Source organism: Rhinatrema bivittatum, chromosome 8 (genome assembly GCF_901001135.1).
Source record: "Rhinatrema bivittatum chromosome 8, aRhiBiv1.1, whole genome shotgun sequence".
Lineage (NCBI taxonomy): Eukaryota > Metazoa > Chordata > Amphibia > Gymnophiona > Rhinatrematidae > Rhinatrema > Rhinatrema bivittatum.
Window position 1 is genome coordinate 167839857 of NC_042622.1, and position 24762 is coordinate 167864618.

Consider the following 24762-nt stretch of genomic DNA (forward strand, 5'->3'; position numbering starts at 1 on the left):
TAAATAATTACATTTGAAATTAATTCAGAAAAAAGTTATTACTTAAAGATGCAGAATTTTAAATATTTTGAGCAGAATTCCCCTAGAAATTCACTGTAAGACTGTCTCTTCCATTCGCTCTCCCTACTCTGGCCACTTTGTTCTCTCAGGCCCCAACTCCTCCACCTGCCAGTATCTCCCCTCCACCTCTAGGCTCAACCCTTTCCACTCTATTGCCACTCCCAGTGTTTGAACCCCGTTCTCAGAACTGCCCCTCACACAGACACGCTGGGGCCTTTATTGCCACACATGGCATGCCGGGGCATTCATCTTTGCTGCGAATGCGCACGCTCCATTTACGGCATGCCAGGGTCTTCATCTTCGTTGCACCTGGCGCGCCGGGGCTTCATAATCGCCGTGAACAGCACACGCCGCAGCATGCTGGGGCCTTCATCTTCTATGCCATTTTCTGTGCGGGGCGGGGGTTTCTGCCCAAATTCTGCAATCCGCAGTGGCGCTGAATTCCCCCAGGACTAATTGGATGTACAGGACCCTAGGGGCAGGGGCAGGTAAGGATGTGCAGGACCCCAGAGGCAGGGGCAGGTAAGGATGTGCAGCACCCTGATGGCAGGGGCAGGTAAGGATGTGCAGGACCCTGGAGGCAGGGGCAGATAAGGGTGTGCAGGACCCTGGAGGCAGGGGCAGTTAAGGGTGTGCAGGGCCGAGGCAGGGGCGGGTAAGGATGTGCAGGACCCTTCAGGCAGGAAGGGGTCCGTGTTGGGTCAGACTCTGTCACGGTTTCTGTTCTCTCTCTCAGGCGTTTTTTCGGGAATGACAGCTCAGGCACTCCACCGGGCAGTGTGAACACGCAGGCACTCAGCGCTGCTGTCTTATAATTTTTTTATAATATCATTGTTATTATTCTTTGCAGGCCGCTTGAGGAATCTGCGGCCGCGGATCGCAGGACTCGCTCTGACGGCGGCGACGGCGGCAAGATGGCGGCTCCCAAGAAGCAGTGAGTGAGGGCCAGGGAGCCGTGAGCAAACGGCTGGGGGGTGGACGGTTCGGGGGGGCCGCGGGAGGGCGGGTCGGGGCAGGCCCAGGAGCGGAGAGGAGCGGAGCTGAAACGCCTGGAAATGCTGCAGGTGCCTCGTAGAAAGAGCTCGTGCGAGGCGGTCCTGATCCGCTGTGGCCACTGTAAATCTCGCTGCTGCAGCCCCAAAGGTTTTCTTTCCTTCATCCCGGTCGGGGCGCAGCAGTTTTGGATAAATGGCTGAAAGCGCGTCCTTGGCAGGTCCCCAGGCTGCAGGAAGATGCCAGGGCCCCGCTGCCCCTTGGAGGAGTGGGGGTTGACGTCTTATCTATCAGGAATCTGAAAACAAAGTCTGCAGCAATCGTGACTTTACATTCATTTTCAGAAAATATAATTTCTCAAGCCAGCCTGGTGGCTTGCAAAAGGTCCCCACTTCAGTCTCTGAGGGTTGCCAATGTAATGCCAATTTTTAAAAAGGAATCCAAGGGTGATCCAGGAAACTACAGACCAGGCAAAATGGTAGAAACTATGATAAAGAACAAAATGGCTGAACATATAACTAGGCATAGTTTATTGGAACAAAGCCAACATGGATTTAGGCAAGGGATAATCCAATTACTAGGAGGGGCACTCCATGAAGTTTACAAGTAGCACATTTAAAACAAATTGGAGAAAATTTATTTTTCACTCAACACACAATTAAGCTCTGGTTTTTGTTGCCAGAGGATGTAGTTAGGGTAGCCGATGTAGCTGGGTTTAAAAAAAGGTTTGAATAAGTTCCTAGAGAAGTCCATAAACTGTTATTAATCAGTAGAAAATAGCCACTGTTTGTTGCCAGCATTAGTAGTATGGGATCTATCTAATGTTTGGGTACTTGTCAGGTACTTGTGGCTTGGATTGGCCACTGTTGGAGACAGGATACTGGTTCGATGGATCCTTGGTCTGACCCAGTATGGCATATCTTATGTTCTGCGTGTCGATTTCTGAGCTGCATGCCTTGTCTTGCCGGGAGCCTCGGGTGGCTCCAAGGGCGATATAGCTGCATACTGTTCCTTCCTTTTTGCCAAAAGTGGTCTCAGATTTTTACTTGAATCGGTCCATTTCCCTGCCGTCTCTGAATAGGGAAAAAGATGTGAAGGAATATCTCCTGTTGCAGCCCTTGGATGTCAGGAGATGTGAGTTATCTGGAGGTTTCTAAACCTTTCCGATAGATGGATCACCTGTTTGTCCTTTATGGTAGAGGTAAACACTGCAAGCCAGCTTCGCAGGCTACAATAGCTCGGTGGATTAAGGGGGTAGTCACGGCTGCATATGTGGATGCTGAAAAGCCGATGTCTGGTCAGGTTAGGGCTCATTCCACTAGGGCTCAGGCAGTGCCATTAGTGGAAGTTAGATTGCTGTCTCCTATCGACATTGGTTGAGTTGCGATGTGATGCTCCTTTCACACCTTTTCCAGGTATTATTGTCTGGATGTGCAGGTCTGGGAGGATGCAGTCTTTGTACATGCGGTTTTTTCAGTACCGCGGGCAGCCTCCTGTCCTATTCAGGAGTAGCTTGGGTACAATTGGTCCTGAGTTCATCTGTCTCGATGCTAGAAAATGAGAAATTACTACTTACCTGATAATTTCCTTTTCCTTAAACCAGACAGATGAATTCAGCTTCCCACCCTTATCTGACAAATGATTGTGTTATGGTCCTCCTGCGGCAGGGCTACGTTTTCCAGGGGTTACTGGTAAGTGTTAATCCAGTCCCTAGACTAGTGTTAATATATTCTTAGTCTGAGCTCAGTGTTTCCTATTGGTTGAGTGTTGAAATGGTTATCTGTTATTAATCAAGTTTTTGCTAGTCTGCCCACAGTTCCTGCCGGTCTGCTGTTTCCGGAGTGCATCTTACTGCGAAGGTCGGCGTGGCGCAGGTCAAACATCAACGGTTTGAACCGCGTGCGCTACGGAGGCCCCTCCAGTTCAAACAGCTCCCTGCCGGTCTGCTGTTCCCGGGGTGCCACAGCAGACCGGCAGGGAGCTGTTTGAACTGGAGGGGCCTCCGTAGCGCACGCGGTTCAAACCGTTGATGTTTGACCTGTGCCACGCCGAGCTTCGCTGTAAGATGCACCCCGGGAACAGCAGACCGGCAGGGAGCTCAAGCTCTGCTGGCAGAGAACAAAAATGGCATCAAAGTTTATGTTTAGCACAGGCCATTTCCTTCTCATTTGTTTAGATATATTAGAAAATAATGAGGGTAATATACTATATATATTATGGTAAAATGATTCATGCATTTGACCTGCGCCACCATACTGATTGGGCTGGGTTGGAAGGAGGGGAACGGCGTGCAAAAGGGAGAGATGCTACATTCGCTCCATAAGACACACAGACATTTTCCCCCCACTTTGGGGGGAAAAAAGTGCATCTTATGGAGCGAAAAATACGGTACTTTCTCCCTGCATCTGATGGGAATGTTACAGAAGCAGGATTCTCAGCCCCCAGGTAGGGATGGAGCATGGGAGGGAGTCGTGGTCATCGCTCAAGGGTGATGCCTAGTGACAGGATTCAGGTTCCATGATGGCGCTGATGCCAGGATCCCCAACCCTGCTTCTGATTGATCTGGAGGCCTGAAAGAGCAGGAGGAACCTGCCAGGTAAAATAAAATCAGTCTTTTGTGTCTGATTTCGTAGAGATAAAGGTCAGCAAACAAGTTGCAGGTAATATATTTTATTGGTCTGATTTAGTATATCTGAGTAATTCAGGAACCAACTGCAGATTGTTTGCTGACTCTTATTTCTAAGTTTTTAAATGGATTGTCACAGTGACCACACTTTTAGGTGTTCTTTAGCAGGTAAAGCAAGAACGTCTTAAGCAGAACTGGTGATATTTGGTTTGTGAGACAGTCTCAAGTCAAGAGATATTTATTTATTTATTTATTTATAATTTTTCTATACCGACATTCTTACATTAAAATGCAAATCATACCGGTTTACATAAAACAGAAAAAATATTTCCATAGTCAAATACAGAGAACATTTATAATAAAATTGTTAACAAAGGCATAAGGTAGGAACTTGAAAAAAAAGGTTACTTAACAGAAAACGTAAAAGAAAAAATATTAAATGAAGCACAAAGAGTTGCACGAAGGGGTGCACAAAGGGGAGAGCCCCTTTGTCGCGCCCCTTCGGCGCCTGATCGTGAGGCGCTTTTCAACCGCCGCCGGAGCTCACCGTGACGTCGGGGGAGGGGCATGGTCACACATCGCAGTCACCCATTTCCCCTCACCGCCTGATGATAGATATCTAAGCACTACGGCAAAGAAGAAACTATACCCGCTGTAAAGCTGATCGCAGTTAACCATATAACTGAGCTAAATATAGCCTGAAAAACTGAAAGCTTGAAAATGTTCAAGACACCAAGTCTTGTGGGAGGTTATGGCCGCCAGATTGTCACTGCAATTGTCACCCTCCCTTGTCCACATGCTGCCATCTTGGTTGATCTTGGGGAGCTGCCGCTGCTGTGACTCCTGTGGAGGAAGGAGGCCCCCTGAATCCCAATTCTTTAAGGATGACTTCTTCTTCGTTCACCGATTTGCTTTATGAGAAATGGGTATAACCATCTGTAGTGGCAGTTTTCTTTGTGCAGTGTCACTGTAATATTTGTTATTTCTAGGCATTTTCGCAGAGTGACTGCAGATAAGTCTTGAAAAATGGAAACTTGATTCTGATTCCAATCCAAGAATTTCTTCTTTCTTGCAATGTTAAAAAGTTGATCCTTAACTTGGAAGGAGTGGAAACAGACAATAATGTCTTTGGGGCGAGCTCTGCCTCATTGTCCCAGAGCATGGTGTGCTCTTTCGATAGATATCTCAGATAATTGGGGCAGTTCAGGCGCTTCCTCTGAGTTTTGCAGAAAAGTACAAAATTATAAGATTATTGCCTTACAATTCATGTGTTCCAGGCGTTCCGCAATCCCCCGGAAGTGTAGATTGCACCATCATGTCCTTAATTTTATCAGAAAGGGCCACATTTTTCATTTTGCAGAGCATTTCTTATGCAACTCATCTAGCTGCAGTGAGTGTGCATCCATGCTGGTTCTATGCTCATTGGTATGGCGCCCGATATCAAGGAGCTCCTCTCGCAGGTCAGACATCATTGCCATCAATTCAGCTTTATTAATTTTATTGTCCTTCCTCAGATGGCAAAACCATTCATGGAACTCTGAACGCGATGGAATCTCTGACTGTTTGCGAGTGAGCAACGTTCGCGGCACTTTCCTGCATACTCGGATCTGGCGCACTAGCAGGCCGTAGATCTTCGCTATCACAGCAAAACTCATCTCCGATTTTGGAGAATGAAAATTGCTTCAAATCGGGAACTTTGTTTCTGGCAGCCATCAGAACTCTAAAGAGTGTCATTTTCTCCAACTTTGGTTAAAAAAAAAAAAAAACCAACAAAAAAACAAAACGAACAAACCGTCACTGGGTGCTCAGATAATGCAAGTCGAAGGCATACGGGAGTTGCAAGGAAGATCTCAGGCGGCCATCACGTTTGACTTCATCAACCCCCTCTACTTATTTCATTTTTATAATCTCTCTTGATCATATAGTGTTTCTTTTCCATCTTTCACTCTCTCCCTAGCCAAAGTATCTTGCCTTTTTCTCTCTATTTTATTCTCTCTTCCTGATTTTCTTCTTCCCTCCCAGATACTTGCATTCCCTCTCATTTTTCTGCTTTTCAAACTCATCTGAGTTGCAGGGATGAGATTCCTTGTTTGCTTTGGTGCTGGAGCCTCTCTTTATGGCTGTGGGGGAGAAGGGATTTGTTGGGGATGAGTGGGAAGATGCCCATTATGGATGTATCATCTGTTAGGTGCCGGTGAGGTAGCAAGAATAAATGGTGGTTATTTTCCTGTCGTTCTACTGCAACCACATTTATGGTTTTCCATTGTGTGTTAATATATAACAAACATGATACAATATTAGTCAGAGTAATTAAATCACAAGCGAATTGTGATACATTACAGGAGGACCTTGCAAGACTGGAAGATTGGGCTTCCAAATGGCAGATGAAATTTAATGTGGACATGTGCAAGGCGATGCATTATACGGAAAAATAACCCTTGCTGTAGTTTCACGATGTTAGGTTCTATCTTAGGAGTTACCTCCCAGGAAAAAGATCTAGGCTTCATAGTGGATAACACATTGAAATCGTCAGGTCAGTGTGCTGCAGCAGTCAAAAAAGAAAACAATGTTAGGAATTATTAGGAAGGGAATGGTGAATAAAACAGAAAACGTCATAATGCTTCTATATCGCTCCATGGTGAGACCATACCTTGAATACTGTGTGCAATTCTGGTCTCTTCATCTCAAAAAAGATATAGTTGCATGGAGAAGGTACAGAGAAGGGAGACCAAAATGATAAAGGGGATTGAATGGCTTCTCTATGAGGAAAGGCTAAAGAGGTTAGGGCTGATCAGCTTGGAGAAGAGACGGCTGAGGGGGGATATGATAGAGGTCTACAAAATTATGAGAGGACTAGAACAGGTAAATGTGACTCGGTTATTTACACTTTCGGATAATAGAAAGACTAGGGGGCACTCCATGAAGTTAGCATTGGGCACATTTAAAACTAATCAGAGAAAATTATTTTTCACTCAATGCACAATTAAGCTCTGGAATTTGTTACCAGAGGATGTGGTTAGTGCAGTTAGTGTAGCTGGGTTTAAAAAAGGTTTGGATAAGTTCTTGGAGAAGTCCATTAATTACTATTAATTGAGTTGACTTCGGGATTAGCCACTGCTATTACTGGCATCAGTAGCATGGGATCTACTTAGTGTTTGGGTACTTGTAGCCTGGATTCGCCTCTGTTGGAAACTGGATGCTGGGCTTGATGGACCCTTGTCTGACTCAGTATGCAATTTCTTAAAGAGTCGAAGTAGTATCCCCAGAATCTTGAAGGCCTTGAAAGAGCTATCCCCAAATAACTGTATAGCTGTTAACCTTTAACTATATAGTTCAGATGTGATGGGACTTGTAGGACTGTCTCAGAAAGTCTGAAGGTGTACAGATAAAGTTGGACACTAGTTCCTTGATCAGATTATCTATAAATACAACACCACCATGCCAGCGGTCACCTGAGTTCTCATTAGACTGTGTTAATTGGTACTTTTGGCTCGGCTTTTGCTGGATTGAAAGCAGGACTCTGCAAATTTCTTTGAGAGATGCAAAACATTTTCTGGGTACCATTCTGGTATAGCATGCTGTAACTGAGGAACCCTCTTCAGTCAGGCTATATAGTCCAGCAGCTAGATGTGATTGCAGTGCATTTGCTGTAATTCTTATACCACAGAATATATTAGTGGTGTACATCTAGATTAGAATGTAGGGCCTTATTAATTAAATATGCTTTCTAGAAGCACAGAAGGGGCCTTTTTCTTTCAGAGTTAAGATACTCGTGTCATTGATACAAAAGCCTCCTGAGCCAGAAACATCTTTAAAGGGTCCGTCTGCTGAATGTAGTGACTATCAGTAACTGTGACTGAGTGAAAGCTCCGCATTCTTGCTTTTGATGGAGATTCTCTGATTGATTGCTTTTAAGCTTTTTTTTTTTGTGATGAAAGTTTGAAAAAAAAAATTAAAAACCTAGCACAAATGACATTCCTTATTTGACTTTATGGGAGTTTATTCTGAAAATGTCATGAGCAAGCAGCAAAATATCAATCTTCTGAGCATTCTGTTTCCTATCATAGTTAGTGTGATAAAATCGCTCAAATTAAAACGATCAAAACGTAAGCCCTTCCTGGCAGAGGAGAAGGTTTGCACTGCATTTTGGTGTTTTTTAGACTAGGACATCTGAGTTCAAAGAAGAAAGCAAACCTTGTTATTTTATGCTCTGTATGCTCGACACTTTTATTGATTTCTATTTCTGTACTACCGTACTGTCACTAGGAGTTTTACGATATGCAGCTGCATTAGACAAAGCTCCGCCATTACGTTTTAACTTCTGGCTCTTGAAGGAAAAACCTGTTAAGCTCAGGATATTAACAGAAGAGTAGCTAGTGCATTCAGCCTTGAGTGATTTCTCTTTCTACTAATTTTAATCATGGGTGAAAACTGTGCTTTATTTTCAGCTTTCTTTTGGTAGCTTCCCCTTTGATAGTTTTGGAAACAGAAGTAGGCTGTGCAGACCCAACGGGACACTTTTGACTGCCAGCATTGTTTGCGATGTAACTGGATGCATTAAGCCCAGCACATTGCAGCCAGTTTGCAAAGGGAAATTGCCCTGAGAAAGTTCTGCTAAAAGCCCCCCGTGGGCTGTGTAGAAGGGCAAGTCTGGGGGTGGGAGGGATCTGCAGAGCTTTGAAAATTGAATGCACGTGGGCTGTGTTATTTCCTCCCAGCAAAACATGCCCATGGGAACACTTCTTTAACCAGGAGAAAAGTGCGGGTGCCGTGGAAGCCTGCATGCACATTGTTGAATAAAGAAGGCTCATTTTCAGACAGGTTGATTTGTCTGGGTAAATGGCTTTTAAAATAGTCCCTTATATGGTTAAAGCAAGAGCAGCAATGATGCAAGCTGCCCCTCCTCTTCCCCCCAGGGGACATGCACTCTCACTGGGAGCTCTGGCTGCAGGTTTCATTCTCCATGCTTTTTTTTAGATTAGCCTCAAGTTATGCTTTAGTGGTGTGGATGCTCGTCAGGTTGAAACGGAACTGAAGCAACCAACTAGTTTCATGTAAGTCAGCAGGACTTGTTATGAATCAGCTTTGCTGGCTGATGGGAGTTTGTGGGAAGTGCTCCCTCTGGGGCCAATCCAATGGGCACATTGACCACACGGGAAATGTTTGAATTATTGGGAATTAGCTAATAGCCTCGTCCACATTGAATTTACATGTGATGAGCGCTATTCGCTACGCAATGATTTGAACACATGTTTTGGACGCGTTAATCCCATATTGCATCGGGGGTCATGGATGCATGTCCAGTTGCGATTTAAACTGTGCGCTAGCCGCTGCACATGGTATTGCATCAGTCCCTCTGTATGTGGCTATAAGTGTGCCGCACGTTTACCTGCATTTGGCGGAGGCGTTCCAGGGACGAGGGGAGAGAGGGACGTACCTTTAGTCAGAAAAAGGAGGTGCAAACACTGGGCTCTTTTTTCCTTAGGTAGTTTTCAAAGAGAAAGTGAACATATACTTTGATTTTGAAAGTCTGTGTAAGATCTAGGCATGTAAGCAAGGCCAAGTGGCATAAAGATCCCCAAGATGCTGTGTGAAATTTTGATTTTTTTGTGAAATGGGCTTGCTGAAGGAGATGGTTATCACATTCAGAACATAAAAATAGTTTCACTAGTGAGTGTAGTTATCTTTTATATTAAATTGTGAGGGGTTTTTTGGGTTTGTTTTTTGTTTTTTTTTAGAAACTTTTCCCCATATTATGCAGCAGAACTGTGGCTGTTCCATTTTCTATTTTCTCATTTAGCATGAGTACTCTTACTATTCTAGATGTTCTGATATTCTGATTCTTTCGAGCATCTTTTCTCTTGTGCTTGCATTTCTTACTTCTGAATGAGGGCTTTCATGGACAAACCACCCCAGTATATTCAACCATGAAACAAGGAGAGAGAACCAGGCTTTGATTGTGGAGGGATTGGAGAAATGGAAGAAATATAGAACAGTTGCCATGCGATGGTAGTGAAACCTGTCTTTTTTTTTTTTTTGTCTTTTTTTCACATTTTTGTTCTGGGGACAAAACATCCCAGTATAAAAACCAAGAAAAAAGCAATTGTGGATGGGAAGAACACCCCAAGGCTCCAAAAGAAGGTATCAACAACGCATTATGGCAGGTTAACATGTGGCAAAAAGCTTTCTATGGTGATATGGCAGCTGAGTGGGTGGTTATGAAGAACCAAGTGCATCCAAATGGCAGATGAAATTTAATGTGGATAAGTGCAAGGTGTTGCATATAGGGAAAAATAACCCTTGCTGTAGTTACATGATGTTAGGTTCCACATTAGGAGTTACCACCCAGGAAAGAGATCTAGGCATCATAGCAGTTAATATATTGAAATAATCAGCTCAGTGTGCTGCAGCAGTCAAAAAAGCAAACAGAATGTTAGGAATTATTAGGAAGGGAATGGTGAATAAAATGGATGTCATAACACTTCTGTATCGCTCCATGGTGAGACCGCACCTTGAATACTGTGTGCAATTCTGGTCACCGCATCTCAAAAAAGATTCTTATGTTCTTATGTTCTTATATAGTTGCACTGGAGAAAGTACAGAGAAGGGTGACCAAGATGATAAAAGGGTTGGAATGACTTCCCTATGAGGAAAGGCTGAAGGGGTTAGAGCTGTTGAGCTGGAGAAGAAAAGGCTGAGGGGGGGTTATGATAGTGTTCCATAAAATCATGAAAGGTCTTGAACGGGTAAATGTCATTCAGTTATTTACTCTTTCGGATAATACAAGGACTAGGGGGCACTCGATGAAGTTAGCAAGTAGCTCATTTAAAACAAATCAGAGAAAATTCTTTTTCACTCAGTACATAATTAAGCTCTGGAATTCATTGCCAGAGGATGTGGGTACACAGTTAGTGTAGCTGGGTTTAAAAAGGTTTGGATAAGTTCCTAGAGCAGAAGTCCATAAACTGCTATTAATAGGGATTAGTAGCTTGGGATTTATTCATTTAATGTTTGGGTACTTGCCAGGTACTTGTGACTTGGATTGGCCACTGTTGGACACAGGATATTGGGCTTGACCCAGTGAGGCTTATCTTATGTTTTTATGCCTGGTTAAGAAAGGCCTGTGCATTTTGCTGCATTTTCAGAGTTTTATATGCAGAAATTGCCTGTAGGTTCTGGGGAAAAGGTGCATATAAAACCTGATTTTTCCTATACTTTAACCTGCAGTGAAACAAGGCATTCCTGGGGGGAGGAGAACGATGGTTGAGGTGTAGGTTTGTGCACGTGAATGCTCAAAGCACATGAGTCTGCTCTGAAAATTTGGGATAGAGTCTGCAGGTAGGCAGTACCCAGAGACTTTAACCCTATGGCGGCTGTTCAAAATTACCCTCCCTATGTCCTTCTGCTAGTCCCATAATTGGTTAGAGCTCTTATCTGGCCAGCTGCCATGTCGAGAACTGCCCTGCACAAGCTCCTAGCTGCATTGGCTATAACCAGGACTGCCTTCAGCCATGCACTGGCTTGGTCACCTAATCCTTATTGTGACAGTTTGATTTTTGGAGCTGGGTTTCTGAGGTGTTTTTTTTCTGTTTGTAATTTAACCTTGTTGGCTAGGTTTAAAATACCGCCCGTGGACAGACAGCCTGAAAAGGAGAAATGAGGTTGGCATGCCCCATGGGAACTCTTGTGCATTCCTTCTCGGTATGCAAGCCTCATCTGGAGGCCAGAAGAGTTTAATTATTATTTTATTATTATTATTATTTTTTTTTTTTACTGAGAGTCCATAGCACTATACATCCTCGGGGAGCATTGTAACTTTAGGAGCTGTTTTTGTTGGCAACTTAAAATGCCTCTGTAAAATATTTCATGTCTGTGATAGTAGTACACAGCCAGAGAGTTCTCCTTCAGTGTATTGTTGGAGAATAATGTGCATGTATTCTGTCTTCCTCGTTTGCAAAGGAGTAAATGTTCTGTGTGTGGAGGGTGATTATTAAAAATCATATACCCAGGAAAAGCAATGGTTTAAAATCGCCTAGCCCATACCTGCCTCAAGGCACACACAAGGATTATTATTTAAGGTGGGTAGGAAATAGATATTCCAGGAGCTGTGTTTAGGTCCCAGGGGAGGGAAATAATGTGGGTTATTTTCCAGGCCAAAAGACGATGACAGTCTCTGCAAATAATTTTTTCTGAGGCAGTGTTCAAAGGGAAGGTTCGTGCATACTTTCCCCATTGAGCATGGGTGGAAAACGCTGGTGGCCTTTGCAATGATGCAGGCACTCTTGAAATTGTCCTCAATGTGATGGTGGCACCCAGGTTTATGACTGTACTCAGGGTGGCTTCATCCCTAGAATTTCCTCGCACTGCCGGACCTTGCCCCTCAGTGAACCCAAAATAAATCTATTCCTTTTCAATCTCTTTTCTCAGATATGGACTTATTTTGCCAAAGAAAGCACAGCAGAGGCTCTCTGGTTTGCCAAGGCATGCAGCGTTTGCCGATGATTCTGATGAAGAGGTAAGACACTAGGTTTACCGCCGAGATTCTGCAGAAAATGCATTTCAACGCAAGGTAGACTGCATTTGTTCTAAAACATCAGCATTCACAAATTCCCTGTAGGTACACATTGCTTCCCTTTTTTCCTCTGACTTTATTTCACTCCTAAAGTAATCTTAGAGCTTAGAATGTTTTTAAGTTCGTCTTGCTTAGCTAATAAATAAACACTCCTAGTATTGTGAATTTGTATGAATCAGGAGAGCTGCCAGGATGATGTTAATATCCTCTCTGCGACCTCAGAATCTAAATAACCTTGAAAAAGTCACCTTCTGTCTCATTGGCAGTTTGCTGAACTGTAAACTAATAATTGCATTATCACCCTCCTTTCTTCTTCAGAAGACTTAATTTAGTCCAAAGGCCAGAAACATGGCACTAGGCCTTCCACCCCAGTGGCGATGTTTAACATTGGAAGAAAAGGAAGTGACGTGCAGAAACGTTAGCAGCCTCGGGCACAGGGGGCCCGTGCTCTGACTCAAAAACTTTGTGCCCCGAGTCTCAGCCTTGGCTCTTGCTAAGGAGGAGGCTGCAGTGCGGCTGTGTCGGCAAGGCCTGCACGGCTCAAGGAGGAGGCAGCCCAGGGAAGAGGGGCTGTTGCCATGTAGGGAGGTTTCAGCCAGGCCATGTGGATCGAGGAGGAGAGGCTGTAACTGTGTTGGTGGTGCCACGCGGCTCAAGGTGAAGGAAAAGGCTGCTTGTCTTAAGAAGGAGGGGCTGCAGCTGTGTTGGCCAGGCCAGCGAGGCCTGAGGAGAAAGAGGAATCAACTGTTGTGTTGGCTGGGCCCACGTGGCCCGGGCAGAGACTGCTGTGCTGGCTGCCCTGAGGGGCTGAAGAAAGAAGGCTGCTCCTGACTGCACTCTTAAACACTCTGGGGAAAGAGCATTTGTGCGTGTGTATGTGAGAGAGACAGAGCATGTGTGCCTGTGTGAGACAGAATACGAATGTGTATGAGGAACAGACAAAGAAGCATGAGTGTGCATGTTACAGCACAAGTGTGTGAGAGACAGCATAAATATGCATGTGTGAATGAGTCAGCATGAGTGTGCATGTTTGTGTGAGAGACACGTGTGTTTGTGAGAGAGAAACACTGAGTGAGTATAAGGAGGAGGCTGCTGTTGCCTGTTTGTTCTACAGGGAGAGAGAGTGTGTGCATGTGTTTGAGGGAGAATATGGTAGAAAGATAGCATGAGCATGTGTGAGCAAACAAGTGTGTGTGTGTTGGAGAGTGTGTTTATATGTAAGAGAGAGAGAGGAAAGTTTGTGTGACCCCTTCCCTCACTAATCCATGACAATCTCAGGGCGATTGGATATCAAAAGATCCCAGGTATGGAGAGTCTTTGGACTAAATTAATTATTTATTTTCATTATTGGGTGTTATTTATTGTCTGCTGTTTGAAATATTTTATTGATGCTTGGGAAATTTTTTAAAATGTGTATGAGTTTTTAATAGATATTCTTTTTGCCTGTTTTGAAATGTTTATTCTTTCTCTGAGTATGGTTTTATTATGATTTGTATTTCTTGGATTTATTTTTGATGTTTTATGTGGAATTATGATTGTGTTTTTCCATTGTTGCACTGCATACAGAGTCTGGTTTGTGGTTTTAAGTTGTTTGCATGTTTTTATTTATATTATATGGTCTCTTTAGTCTGTGTTTGAAGGTTTATCTGTGTTCTGCATGTGTGACCAAGAAGAGGTATTTTGCTAGTGTGTAGTTTCTTTGTAGAGATCTAGAGCAGCTTAGCTTGTTCTGTTTTCCTGTTAGGAAGTGTACTGGGTTGTAGGGTCTAGTGTAATATTTGTTGAGTTGCCTTTTCATAGGTAGCTTGTTACTATTTGAGTGCTGACAGTTAGTGCATTTTTGCAATGGAAAGTTTACTATATTGTAATTATAATTCACGTTTTTCAGAGGATTAATTGCCAATTTGTTGCCAGCATTGAATTAAAGACAGCACGATTTTTAAATCTTTACAGTACTGTAAATTAAAGCCTGAATGTAAATGACTATGTGATGTGCTGTATCTGGGTCCCTCAGCGAGCTGAGTGCACCTTGAGAAGAGATCAGTGAAGGGTGAGGATAACTGATGCATTCATAATATTTCCATAATATTGGGTAGAATGATCAATGCACCCATAGTACACATGCATACCCAATTAATGGAGTGTATGCATCTATGCAGATTAGGCTCCATCATATTGATGGTGTTTCAGATTCATGAGTGCATCACTCATCATTGAAAGCTCTGTTGGTTCTGTTGATCCATTGGTAGATTGTCCATTGTTACTGTCCTGGGGATACTAGATCAGAGAAAAGACAGATTCAGGGTTAGTAATGGCACATTTATGCATATGAGGAGAGAGTCGGGTGTCTCTCCTCCCCTCGTGTCCAGGCCTAACCTGTGCAAACGTTGGCAACCCTGGATGGCGGGGGGGGGGGGGGAGAAGGAGAGGACCGATGGACCCGTGCCCCAGATCTTCGAAGTACCTAACAATGCCCCTGAGTCTGTACAGATCACAGTCACACATTCCAATTTCCCAGCATGCTACAGCAGCTGCAGTTTGGGAGGTGTCCTCTCTCCCCCTGCAACACTGCTGAAACCTGACTCTCTCCTCCTTTCCCATTCCAGAGACCGAAATCTCTCCTTCACCCACCCCCTCCCCACAGCCCTGCTGAAACCTGCACCTCAATCTCCATTCCTACACTATCCTCTCTCTCTTTCCTCTCTCTCTCCTCCTCACACAACTCTGCACCTGCTTCTTTCCTCCTTTCCTGTTCCATAGATTGAAATCTCTCCTTCGCCCACCTCCCACAACCCTGCTGAAACCTGCACCTCTCCTCATTCTCCATTCCACACACTGGCCTTTCCTCCTCCTCCTACCACCTTCCCCTTGCACTACCCTGCTGAAACCAACCTCTCTCCTCCTTCCCCCATTCCACACACTGGCCTCTCTCTTCCTCTCCCCCCCACAATGCCCCACAGCTCCCTCACTGTTAGTGAGGAGACTCTTATGAACTTCTTCTGATGCCATGCCGTCTCTCTGGTTACCACGAAGAGCAAACTCTGTGATCTTGCAAAGGTTTGGCATCGCACGCCTCCTAGTAAGCAGAGATACACAGCATTGAAGTAAGCAGGTCAAGTGCTGCTGCTAATGGCGAAGCAGCCAAGCATAAGAGAGGTTGAGTTGGTGGAAGGAAGAAAAGTGAATGAGGTCTGTGAGATGATGGTTGGGGAATAAGGAGGGAAGATGAAAAACAAGCATTAGGAGGTGATGGGGAGATGGGATACTTAGAGTGAAGGGCAGGCGACATGGCACAGAGGAAGAACGAGCAGAAGGAGAAGACCTGATAAATAAGTTGAGGGGAAGGAATCTAGAATCTTCTCCTGAGCCGCTGCAAGAGACTGGGAGCTGTGATGTTAGTAAGAGTAGTCTGTGTGTTTCACAACGCCTTCCGTTTTTCGTGTTTTGCTAACAGGAAAGGTAGTGTTTTGATACTGTGGTATCTAGGATGAAGGAGATATGTTTTGTAAAGACTTGACCATGCTTGGAACGGGTTTAGAGGGTTGAACAGTTAAATAAAAGCCATGGGTTGGGAGGTGGGAGGGGATTAAATATGAAAATTCAAGTGTTCGTTTCTCCAAAGTGGTAGAAAAGACTGAGCAGACTGGAGGGGCCTTTTCTGCCATCATTTACTGTTTAACGTTCGGAGTTCTTGTTGGCTGGACTGGGAAATCATTCTGCTTAATAACTCTGCTGTGATAGTACTTAGTAACTGCGACTTGCATTCTTTTCGGACTGGTATTTTTGTTTTCTGTGAGAAAAAGCAGGTAATGTCATTTTCCGGGGGGTGTCAGGCTGTAAGTAACTGGCTTAAAGCCTTCCAGCTTTGGAGAGCGTTGTCTTGTCATAATAGTGCTGGATTAATTGACTGTGACAGTGGCTTGCATTTGGATATTTAGCCAAACCTTGATATTTATTGCCAGTATGAGGCATTTTACTAACAAAAAAGCTTCTCTGTATTTCAGATTGCCCCAGGCACAGGAAGGACAGATAAGTTCTTTTGTATTGCACGAGATACAACGTGCATTATTTCTATTCCCAATTGTCTCTTTGCACTTAGTACATTTTCAGGAGAGACCCGTGTAGAGAACCTTCCATATCTGGTCCTGATTGCCTCAGTGAATATAGCTGTAACGTATGGACAGCATATCGATGTTAAAAGGTACAGCTCTAACATTTCTGGCTTGTATAGCTTCCACTATTGTTTACTTTAATAAAATCCTGCCAGAAATGATTGGAGGAGTTTGCTTTTTGTTCCAGAAGATGGTGCTGCGAGCCATGCCTCTGCGTGGCCATGTGCCTTCCTCGCACATCTCAAGTCTGTAGGAAAGATGTTTGTGAAATCCTAATTTTCAACTTCATGCTTGTAAAAACCTCCTTAAAGAATTTACTTCACTATTAGAGCATTGAAAGAAGGTCTTGCAAAGTAAGGCACAAGGGGAAAGGCTGAGAGTCTGAACCACATTAGAGCAGGTAGAAGGTAGAAGTGATCATTCGCACCGATTTGTCTCGTGGCATTGATCTGCGATGTTACATCACTCTTTTACCTGTGCTTAGCCAACATCGAGCACCAAACACGTGATGTAAGGTCTCGCTTTCCCGAAAGAAGCTCTTGAGTTGTTATCTGGATAAACTTAACTGGGTATATTCCATGGGACTTATCTTCATTTACCTGGATAAGCTGGTGCATGCCATGCCACTCAATAGGAGACTCTTAGCTCATTTTAAAAGCCTTCGGGGAGCTTGCAGGGAATTTGTACTGGGAAACCTGCAAGACCAGTTTTAAAGGGGGAAACTCCTTATGATGATTCCCTTTCAAAATGCAGTGCAGCATCCATTCTGGAAGGAATTTCAAAATGAAGTCACTCTGCATGCTTCCTTCCCTTCCCTATCCCTCTTTTCTTACTGAGAGGGAGGAGGGCATTTTCTGCAGGCAAATATTCATTTACCCCTGTCAGATGTTTTGGAAGTTCCCCTTTAAAGTCCTGTACTTCTGCCTGCAATATCAGGGTTCCCTGTACGTACCCAGATCAGTCCAGACTCCTGGGTTTTGCCTTCCCTCCAGCAGATGGAGACAGAGAAGTTTTAACGGACTTCGTCCTATACCCCTGAGGTGCTACCTAGAGTCTGTCAGTATTTCTCTGTCTCCAGCAGATGGTGGAGGTGCAATCCCTTGAGTCTGGCTTAGTTAGCATTGGTTTGGTTGGATAGGCAGTGTAGTTCTGTCTTTTTAGTACAATATTTGTCTCTGTGTAGACTATTGGATTGAAAAAAAAAAAGTTGGTTTGATTCTTTTAAGCCTCCCGGGGGTTGTCAGGTCCTGGTGGGACCATTCCCCCTGGTATTGGAGGCTGAGGAGCAGAGGGTTGAGAACCCTGTATCCTACCCTGGCTGCCATCTGAGGGTGATACCGGGGGGCCCGGATCACACCCTCGGGGGGGGGGGAGACACAGCTACTAGTTTAAAAAAAACAAAACAAAAATGGAGGACTGGTAACGCTGACAAATTGCCGGAGGTAAATTTGTTTACTTTTTACTGATCTCCCGGCTTGGCGTCCTCCTCGTTCCTCTCCCCCCCCCCCCATGATTTTCTCTGCAGCCGGCTCAGCTGTTCTTGTTTTCGGAGCTCCCAGGCAATTTTTGGCCGTGTCGCCATGCCACATGGTAAGGCCTCTCTCGAGCCAGTTTACGTTCCAACTGCCTCCCCGGGGGGGGAGGGCACGTCGGGGAGGGCAGCGACTGATTCGTCCCGTGGCAGCATTTCTAAGGATCGCAGAGAGCCTGAGAGGCTCGTCAGCTGCCGGCAGCCCTCTGATCCGTTCCGGCTTAGTGCGGGAACGGAAGCCCTATTACAGACATTCAGGAAGCAGGAGCAAAGAGCTTTGAGGAGAGAAAATTCTCCTCCACCGCTTTCCCCACAGCCCGCGGCCCCCAGGGGGGCGAATTGCCAGCAGATCGCGAGCATTCATCGGAGGGGGACATGGATGTGGCTTCAGACAGCTCTTCTTCGTCATTCTCTGAATTTATTTTAAGGCTCCACAAGGCCTTTAAGGCCCGGAAGGTGGCCAAGAAGCATGGCAGCAAGATTTCTAAGGCAGCTCCACCGCCCTTGGTGGGGGACAGGGGTGCCAAGCGCTCCAAGTCTTCAAGGGGGACAGGGTCGACAAAATGCAAGCGACCTCTTCGTTCTGGAGTGGACCCAGGGGGCACTTCATCCTCGGACCGGTCAGACGAGGAGGAAACTCTTCTGCAGATCCCACAGGTCCGGTTACAGATCAGGAGGGTCAACTGTAGTCTCCCAAACAGACAGGTACACCGATGGTTGAGGGGGATGACCCGAAGGTGGTGCGCTTGTTCCGAAAGGATGAATTGGGTCCTCTCATCCCAGCTATTTTGGAAGAGTTGGGGATTGATATACCCCAAGAGGATTCGCGGATGGGAGCTGTGGACCTGGTCATGGTCGGACTTAGGGGTCCAGCTCGTTCTTTTCCTTTCCATTTGTCTGTTACAGATCTCTTGTTCCGGGAATGGGACACCCTGGACTTGGGCTTGAAGGTAAGTCGAGCAGTGGACAAATTGTATTCGTTGCCGGAGGATGCTTTGGACCTCCTCAAGTTACCAAAAGTAGATGCAGCGGATTCAGCGGTCACAAAAAAGACCACCAACCCGGTAACGGGAGCTACGGCCCTGAAAGATTTACAGGATTGCAAATTAGAGCTGCAGCTTAAGAAGATTTTTGAAGTCTCCGCCCTTGGAGTCCGGGCCGCCATGTGTAGCAGTTTCGCATTGCGGGCCAGCCTCCGCTGGGTGCAACACCTGCAATCAGTGGCTTCCCTTTCGGATGCAGACGCGGTTCAGGCTGGTCGCTTGGAGGCTGCTGTAGCTTACAGTGCAGATGCTCTCTATGACTTGCTGCATACTTTGGGCAGAACCATGGTGTCAGCTGTCTCCGCCCTTAGACTCCTATGGCTTCGGAATTGGTCTGCGGATGTTTCTTCAAAAACTCAGCTGGGATCCTTACCCTTCAAGGGAAGGCTGCTTTTTGGCCAGCAATTGGAGGACTTCATTAAATCTCTGGGAGAGAATAAAGTCCATAAAATGCCGGAGAACAGGCCCAGAACCAGGGGATCTTTCCCGCAGCGGTCCAGATTCTGGGGGAATCGCCATTTCCGCTCTTCACAGTCTGCAGGGTCTTCTCGCCAGGGTTCCAACCATCAACATTCTTGGAACCAGTCCTTTCGAGGCCGGCGGCCTCCGAGAGACGGCGGGGCCCGCCAGACTCATGGAAACATCAAGCCTGCGCAATGAAGCGAGGCCGGTTCACTCCTCCATCTCTTTTTCTCGAGGAGTGGACCAACTTGACCTCGGATCGGTGGGTTCTAAATGTAATAGAACACAGCTACGCTTTAGATTTTGCTCGACCACTCCGGGAGCACTATTTAGTTTCCCCATGCTCTTACCACCAAAAGCGTCAGGCGGTGCGGGACACCATACGGCGCTTGCTGGACTTGGGGGCAATAGTTCCAGTACCCACAGGAGAACTCAGGCGCAGTCGCTATTCCATCTACTTCGTGGTACCCAAGAAAGAGGGCACCTTCCGTCCCATCTTTGACTTGAAGAGAGTCAATTGAAATCTAAAAGTGCCCCGGTTTCGAATGGAAACCCTCCGTTTGGTGATAGCCTCTGTACACAAAGGGGAATTCCTGGCATCTCTAGACCTGATAGAAGCATATTTGCACATCCTCATCCACCTGGATCATCAGAAATATCTGCGGTTTGCAGTCCTGGGGCATCATTTCCAATTCTGTGCCCTCCCATTTGGTCTAGTGACAGCTCCCAGAGTGTGATGGTGATGGTAGCATCGGCCCTACGAAAGGAGGGGATCCTCATGCACCCATACCTGGATGATTGGCTGATTCGAGCGAATTCGAAAGATCTTTGCCGGAAGGCAGTTCAGCAAGTTGTCAGTCCGGACAAGAGCCATCTAGTGCCTTCCCAGTCCTTGGAATTTCTGGGGACTCGGTTCGACATCCTCCTGGGGAAAGTCTTTCTCATCGAGGAGAGAATAGCCAAGCTTCTATTTCAGGTGGAATCTTTGCGGTCCTAACCTCGTCCAAGAGCCTGGGATTATTTGCAGGTCCTGGGTTCGATGGCCTCCATGCTCGATCTGGTACCTTGGGCCTTTGCGCATATGCGTCCTCTTCAGTCTGCTTTACTCTCCAGATGGAATCCACTCTCCGAACAGTTTTATCTTCGCCTACCCCTCACGGACTTGGTGAACTCCAGTCTGCTGTGGTGGCTATACCAGTACAATTTGCGGAGAGGGGTGGATTTGGAAATTCCCACTTGGATAGTGGTGACCACCGACGCCAGCTTCACAGGTTGGGGAGCTGTCTGTCAAGGGAGAGCTGTACAAGGTCAATGGACAAGGACGGAGTCCTCCTGGTCTATCAATCAATCGGTTAGAAACCAAGGCGGTCTGATTGGCCCTGCAGGACCTCCTTCCCTTAGTGGAGGGCCGATCGGTCAGAATCCTCTCCGACAATGCAACGACGGTGGCTTACATCAATCGGCAGGGCGGAACCAAGAGCTGTCCGGTAGCGACGGAAGCGCAGCTGTTAATCAACTGGGCAGAGCGACACTTGTACAGGACAGTTGCCTCTCACATCGCCAGCGTGGACAATGTACAGGCCGATTTCCTCAGCTGCAACCAGTTGGACCCCGGTGAGTGGGAGCTCTCCGTGGCGGCCTTTCATCTTCTTTGCAACTGCTGGACCAGGACCTGATGGCGACGTATCGCAATGCCAAGGCACCTTGCTTCTTCAGCCAACATTGGGAAACAGGAGCAGAAGGGGTGGATGCTCTGGTCCTTCCCTGGCCAAAGAACATTCTACTGTGTCTTTCCGCCGCGGCCGTTAGTGGGCAAAGTTCTGCGCCGTATCGAGGCTTACCCAGGCGACGTGATCCTTGTGGCGCCAGAGTGGCTGAGGCGCCCATGGTTTATGGACCTTCTGAACCTTGCAACCGGTCCGCTAAGATTTCCTCCCTCCCCGAATCTTCTGCGCCAAGAACCCATTTGTTTCGGAGAGGCAGATCGCTTTTGTCTAGCGGCATGGCTTTTGGGAGGCAAGATTAAAGAACAAGGGTTACTCAGATGCCATGATTGCCACACTATTGCATTCCCGTAAGACTTCCACTTCCATGGTGTACGTGAGAGTTTGGGGTGTGTTTGAGTCCTGGTGTTTAAACCATGAGGTGGACCCATCCAGGACTTTGGTTGCGGATGTTCTGGCCTTTTTACAAGCAGGGCTGGCTAAAGGGCTAGCTTTTAATTCCCTTAGAGTTCAGGTGTCAGCACTTGGTTGTTTTCGAGGGAAGGTACAAGGCGTTCATCTAGCATCCCATCCTGATGTCATTCGGTTCCTGCGTGGGGCTAAGCATCTGCGCCCTCCGGTTCGGAATCCCTGTCCTTCGTGGAAGTTGAATTTAGTGCTTCGTGCCCTTTGTACTGCGCCTTTTGAGCCGTTGAAGCATGCTGCTTTGAAAGATTTGACGTTGAAGATTGTTCCTTGTGGCTATTTCCTCAGCGAGGCGTGGTTTCAGAATTGCAGGCCTTGTTGTGAAGGGAGCCCTTCTTATGTATTTCGGACGCTGGAGTTTCCTTAAGGACTGTTCCCTCCTTTCTGCCGAAAGTGGTGTCGTCCTTTCATTTGAATCAGTCTGTGGAACTCCCTTCCTTCGCAGGCCTGGATTCTTCTACTCCAGAAGCTGCGGAATTAAGGAAACTGGATGTCAAGAGAGTGTTGTTGTGTTACTTGGAAGTCACCAATGGTTTCCGTCTTTTGGATCATCTGTTCGTCCTGTGGAGTGGGCCCCGAAGGGTCATAAAGCTTCGAGAGCCACAATAGTGCACTGGTTAAAGGAGGCCATTGTTTCGGCATATCTGGTGCAGGGCCGTCCAATTCCAGTGGGTCTTCGGGCACACTGAACTCAATCGCAGGTGACTTCGTGGGCGGAATGTCAACAGGTGTCACCGCAGGAAATTTGTAGGGCGGCTACCTGGAAATCTATGCACACCTTTGCCAGGCATTATCATCTGGATGTTCAGGCACCGGAGCCCAGTTCTTTCAGGGCCAGTGTACTCCGAGCAGGACTCTCTCAGTCCCACCCTACTTAGGGAAGCTTTGGTACATCCCAGGAGTCTGGATCCGGGTACGTACAGGGAAAGGAAAATTTGGTTCTTACCTGCTAATTTTCATTCCTGTAGTACCACGGATCAGTCCAGAGTCCCGCCCATGGGGAAACGGAGAGTCCACTCGGCCGGTGTTTACTTAAGTAGTTCTCTGCTAGTTACAAATTTTTGGCAGATCGTGTGTCCTCCCTTACGGGTAAAGATTATGGACATAATTTTGTTTGGGAGTTACAAGTTTTTCATTCCCTCTGCTCTTCGAGGGGAGTTGGTTTATAGTGAGAGTTAAGATTTACGTTTTCAGCTTGGGTACAGTGTAATACTGACAGACTAGGTGGCACCTCAGGGGTATATAGGACGGAGTCCGTTAAAACTTCTCTGTCTCCATCTGCTGGAGGGGAGGCAAAACCCAGGAGTCTGGACTGATCCAAGGTACTACAGGATCGAAAATTAGCAGGTAAGAACCAATTTTCCAGCAGGGTGTATCGTATGTTCTTAAGGGGTGAGATTCAGTGAAAGCCAAATAAGCCCTTCCGTGCTGCTACTGGGGCACCAGGCCTTCTGTTTGCCATCTCCAGGGGCACTGAAGGTAGTGGGTGTTGTTTCCTTGTTGGTTTTTGCTACCTGCTATCTTACATAATTCTGTTTTTCCTTTTCTTTGTTTTTTTTAGGTGTTCTTGTATGAAGGAAAGCAAGAATAATTTATTTAAAAGTTGTTTGTCTGTGACCTAGTATTACAGGAAAACCACAGACTTGCACTTTGGAGGGTTAAAGCCGGCTGGTGTCTTAGTCCCTCATTCTGATTTTGAAGTTTCTTACATCTGAACAGAGTGAAAGGGACTAACAGTAAATCGGATTGGCTCTGAACGCATTGCGAGGGACAGCAGAAAGACAGCGGCAGGCTCGCCATAGCCTGGGGGTAGAGGAGAGCTGCCGCTGGAACAGTGCTGCAGAGGAGAATAGAGGGCACCAAGTTGCACAGGGATCTGCTACTACAACAGATGGATGGGTGTTGGAGAGATACAGAATACTGCGAGTTGCACACGTGCACTGTTGGTGGATGCACATGTTTTTATATTTGTGGGGGGGGGCTTGACTCTTGCTTCTTGGGCTTTTCAGTTCATTTGGATCTGGCCCTTTTTTGGGTCTCAGTACCATGACCCTTCCCATGGAACTACACAGTCATTCCCCCCCCCCATTTTTAACTCTTTCCCTTCCATCCTTTCCCTTGAACTCCTCAGTTTAGCCCAGTCATCACAGCAGTGGTCTTCAGCCAGGGGCCTCAGGCCCTACTCCTTCCTTGTATGCCCTGAGTCTGGCCACTTAAGTGGTGTTTTAGTCTCCCTTCCCCTGGGGACTATGTACGTCGCTCTTACAGCATACCTAGCTCCAGCTGGCCAAGAGAACAGAAATAGGGCTCGGGAGTCAAACCCAGGACTCCTGCATGGCAGCAGTAAGCCATCAGGCCAGCTGGTAACTTGTTTTTTACCTTAGTGTGCCTGGAGCTCTCTGTCATATGATTATTGTGACTATTCTTCATAAAAGAGTATAGCATGAGCAACACAAATAATCATGCATTTCTCCATAGCTTTTTGCATTCTGCACAGGGAAGCAAAATGCAATAATCATTCTCTCTTATGATTGTCTTTATCTGGGAAAAAAGAAAAGTAGATAAGATCAGTTGTATTTTATTTTTTTTTTATAAAAAATTGCTTTATTAGTTGGGTAATAATTTCAGGGTTGCAGGAGATAGGGAGAAGCATTTTGGTCAGATTCATTTCCTGCCTCTTATCATTTGGAAATCCATTTCTAGAGTCGGAGGATGGAGTATTTATATCCGAGCTGTAATAAAGGCCATGCTAGGGACTCGGCAGAACTGACTTTGTAGTGCTGATCTGAACGGAGATAGATGCAACTTTTTGAATATTGCTGTGCATATTTTATCCTTCTGTCTTTGTTCCTTCATCCTGGCAACCAAAGGCTTGCAAAATCTGTGGCTAGTTTCATGGTTTTGGTTCAGAAGTCCTTGGGTGGAGGAATGGTGAAGGGTCCAGTGTTTACTAGGTTACTTCCTTGCATAAGAGTTGAGTTTGGGCATGATCTTTGGCCATGGGTGTAACTATGTTTCTGGATAGAATTCTGGATCTCACAGCTGTTTTGTAGAGCATTCTCATTGGGGATAATTTTCAAAGGGACTTCCATGGGAAAACAGTGGGTTATGCACAGAAATAGCCTTTTCACAAAATTGCCTGCCTGATACCATGATTAAACGTATGCGCTTTTG

The 24762-nt window shown here is 46.0% G+C and overlaps 1 protein-coding gene across 3 annotated transcripts in view; it reads left to right on the forward strand.

The window, feature by feature from the left end:
- Window positions 1-366: 366 nt before the first annotated feature.
- The window catches only part of NSRP1 (nuclear speckle splicing regulatory protein 1), a 69004-nt gene continuing 44608 nt past the window's right edge, over window positions 367-24762 (forward strand). The window contains exons 1-3 of one of the 3 annotated variants that reach the window (XM_029611212.1): window positions 367-548; window positions 911-994; window positions 12107-12194. In XM_029611212.1, the coding sequence (XP_029467072.1) occupies window positions 975-994; window positions 12107-12194 (108 nt within the window). In that variant the 5' untranslated portion in view covers window positions 367-548; window positions 911-974. Of the gene's footprint in view, window positions 549-910; window positions 995-1074; window positions 1125-9773; window positions 9821-12106; window positions 12195-24762 lie in introns of those variants that run through there. The other 2 variants (XM_029611215.1, XM_029611211.1) reach the window with 2 other exon arrangements.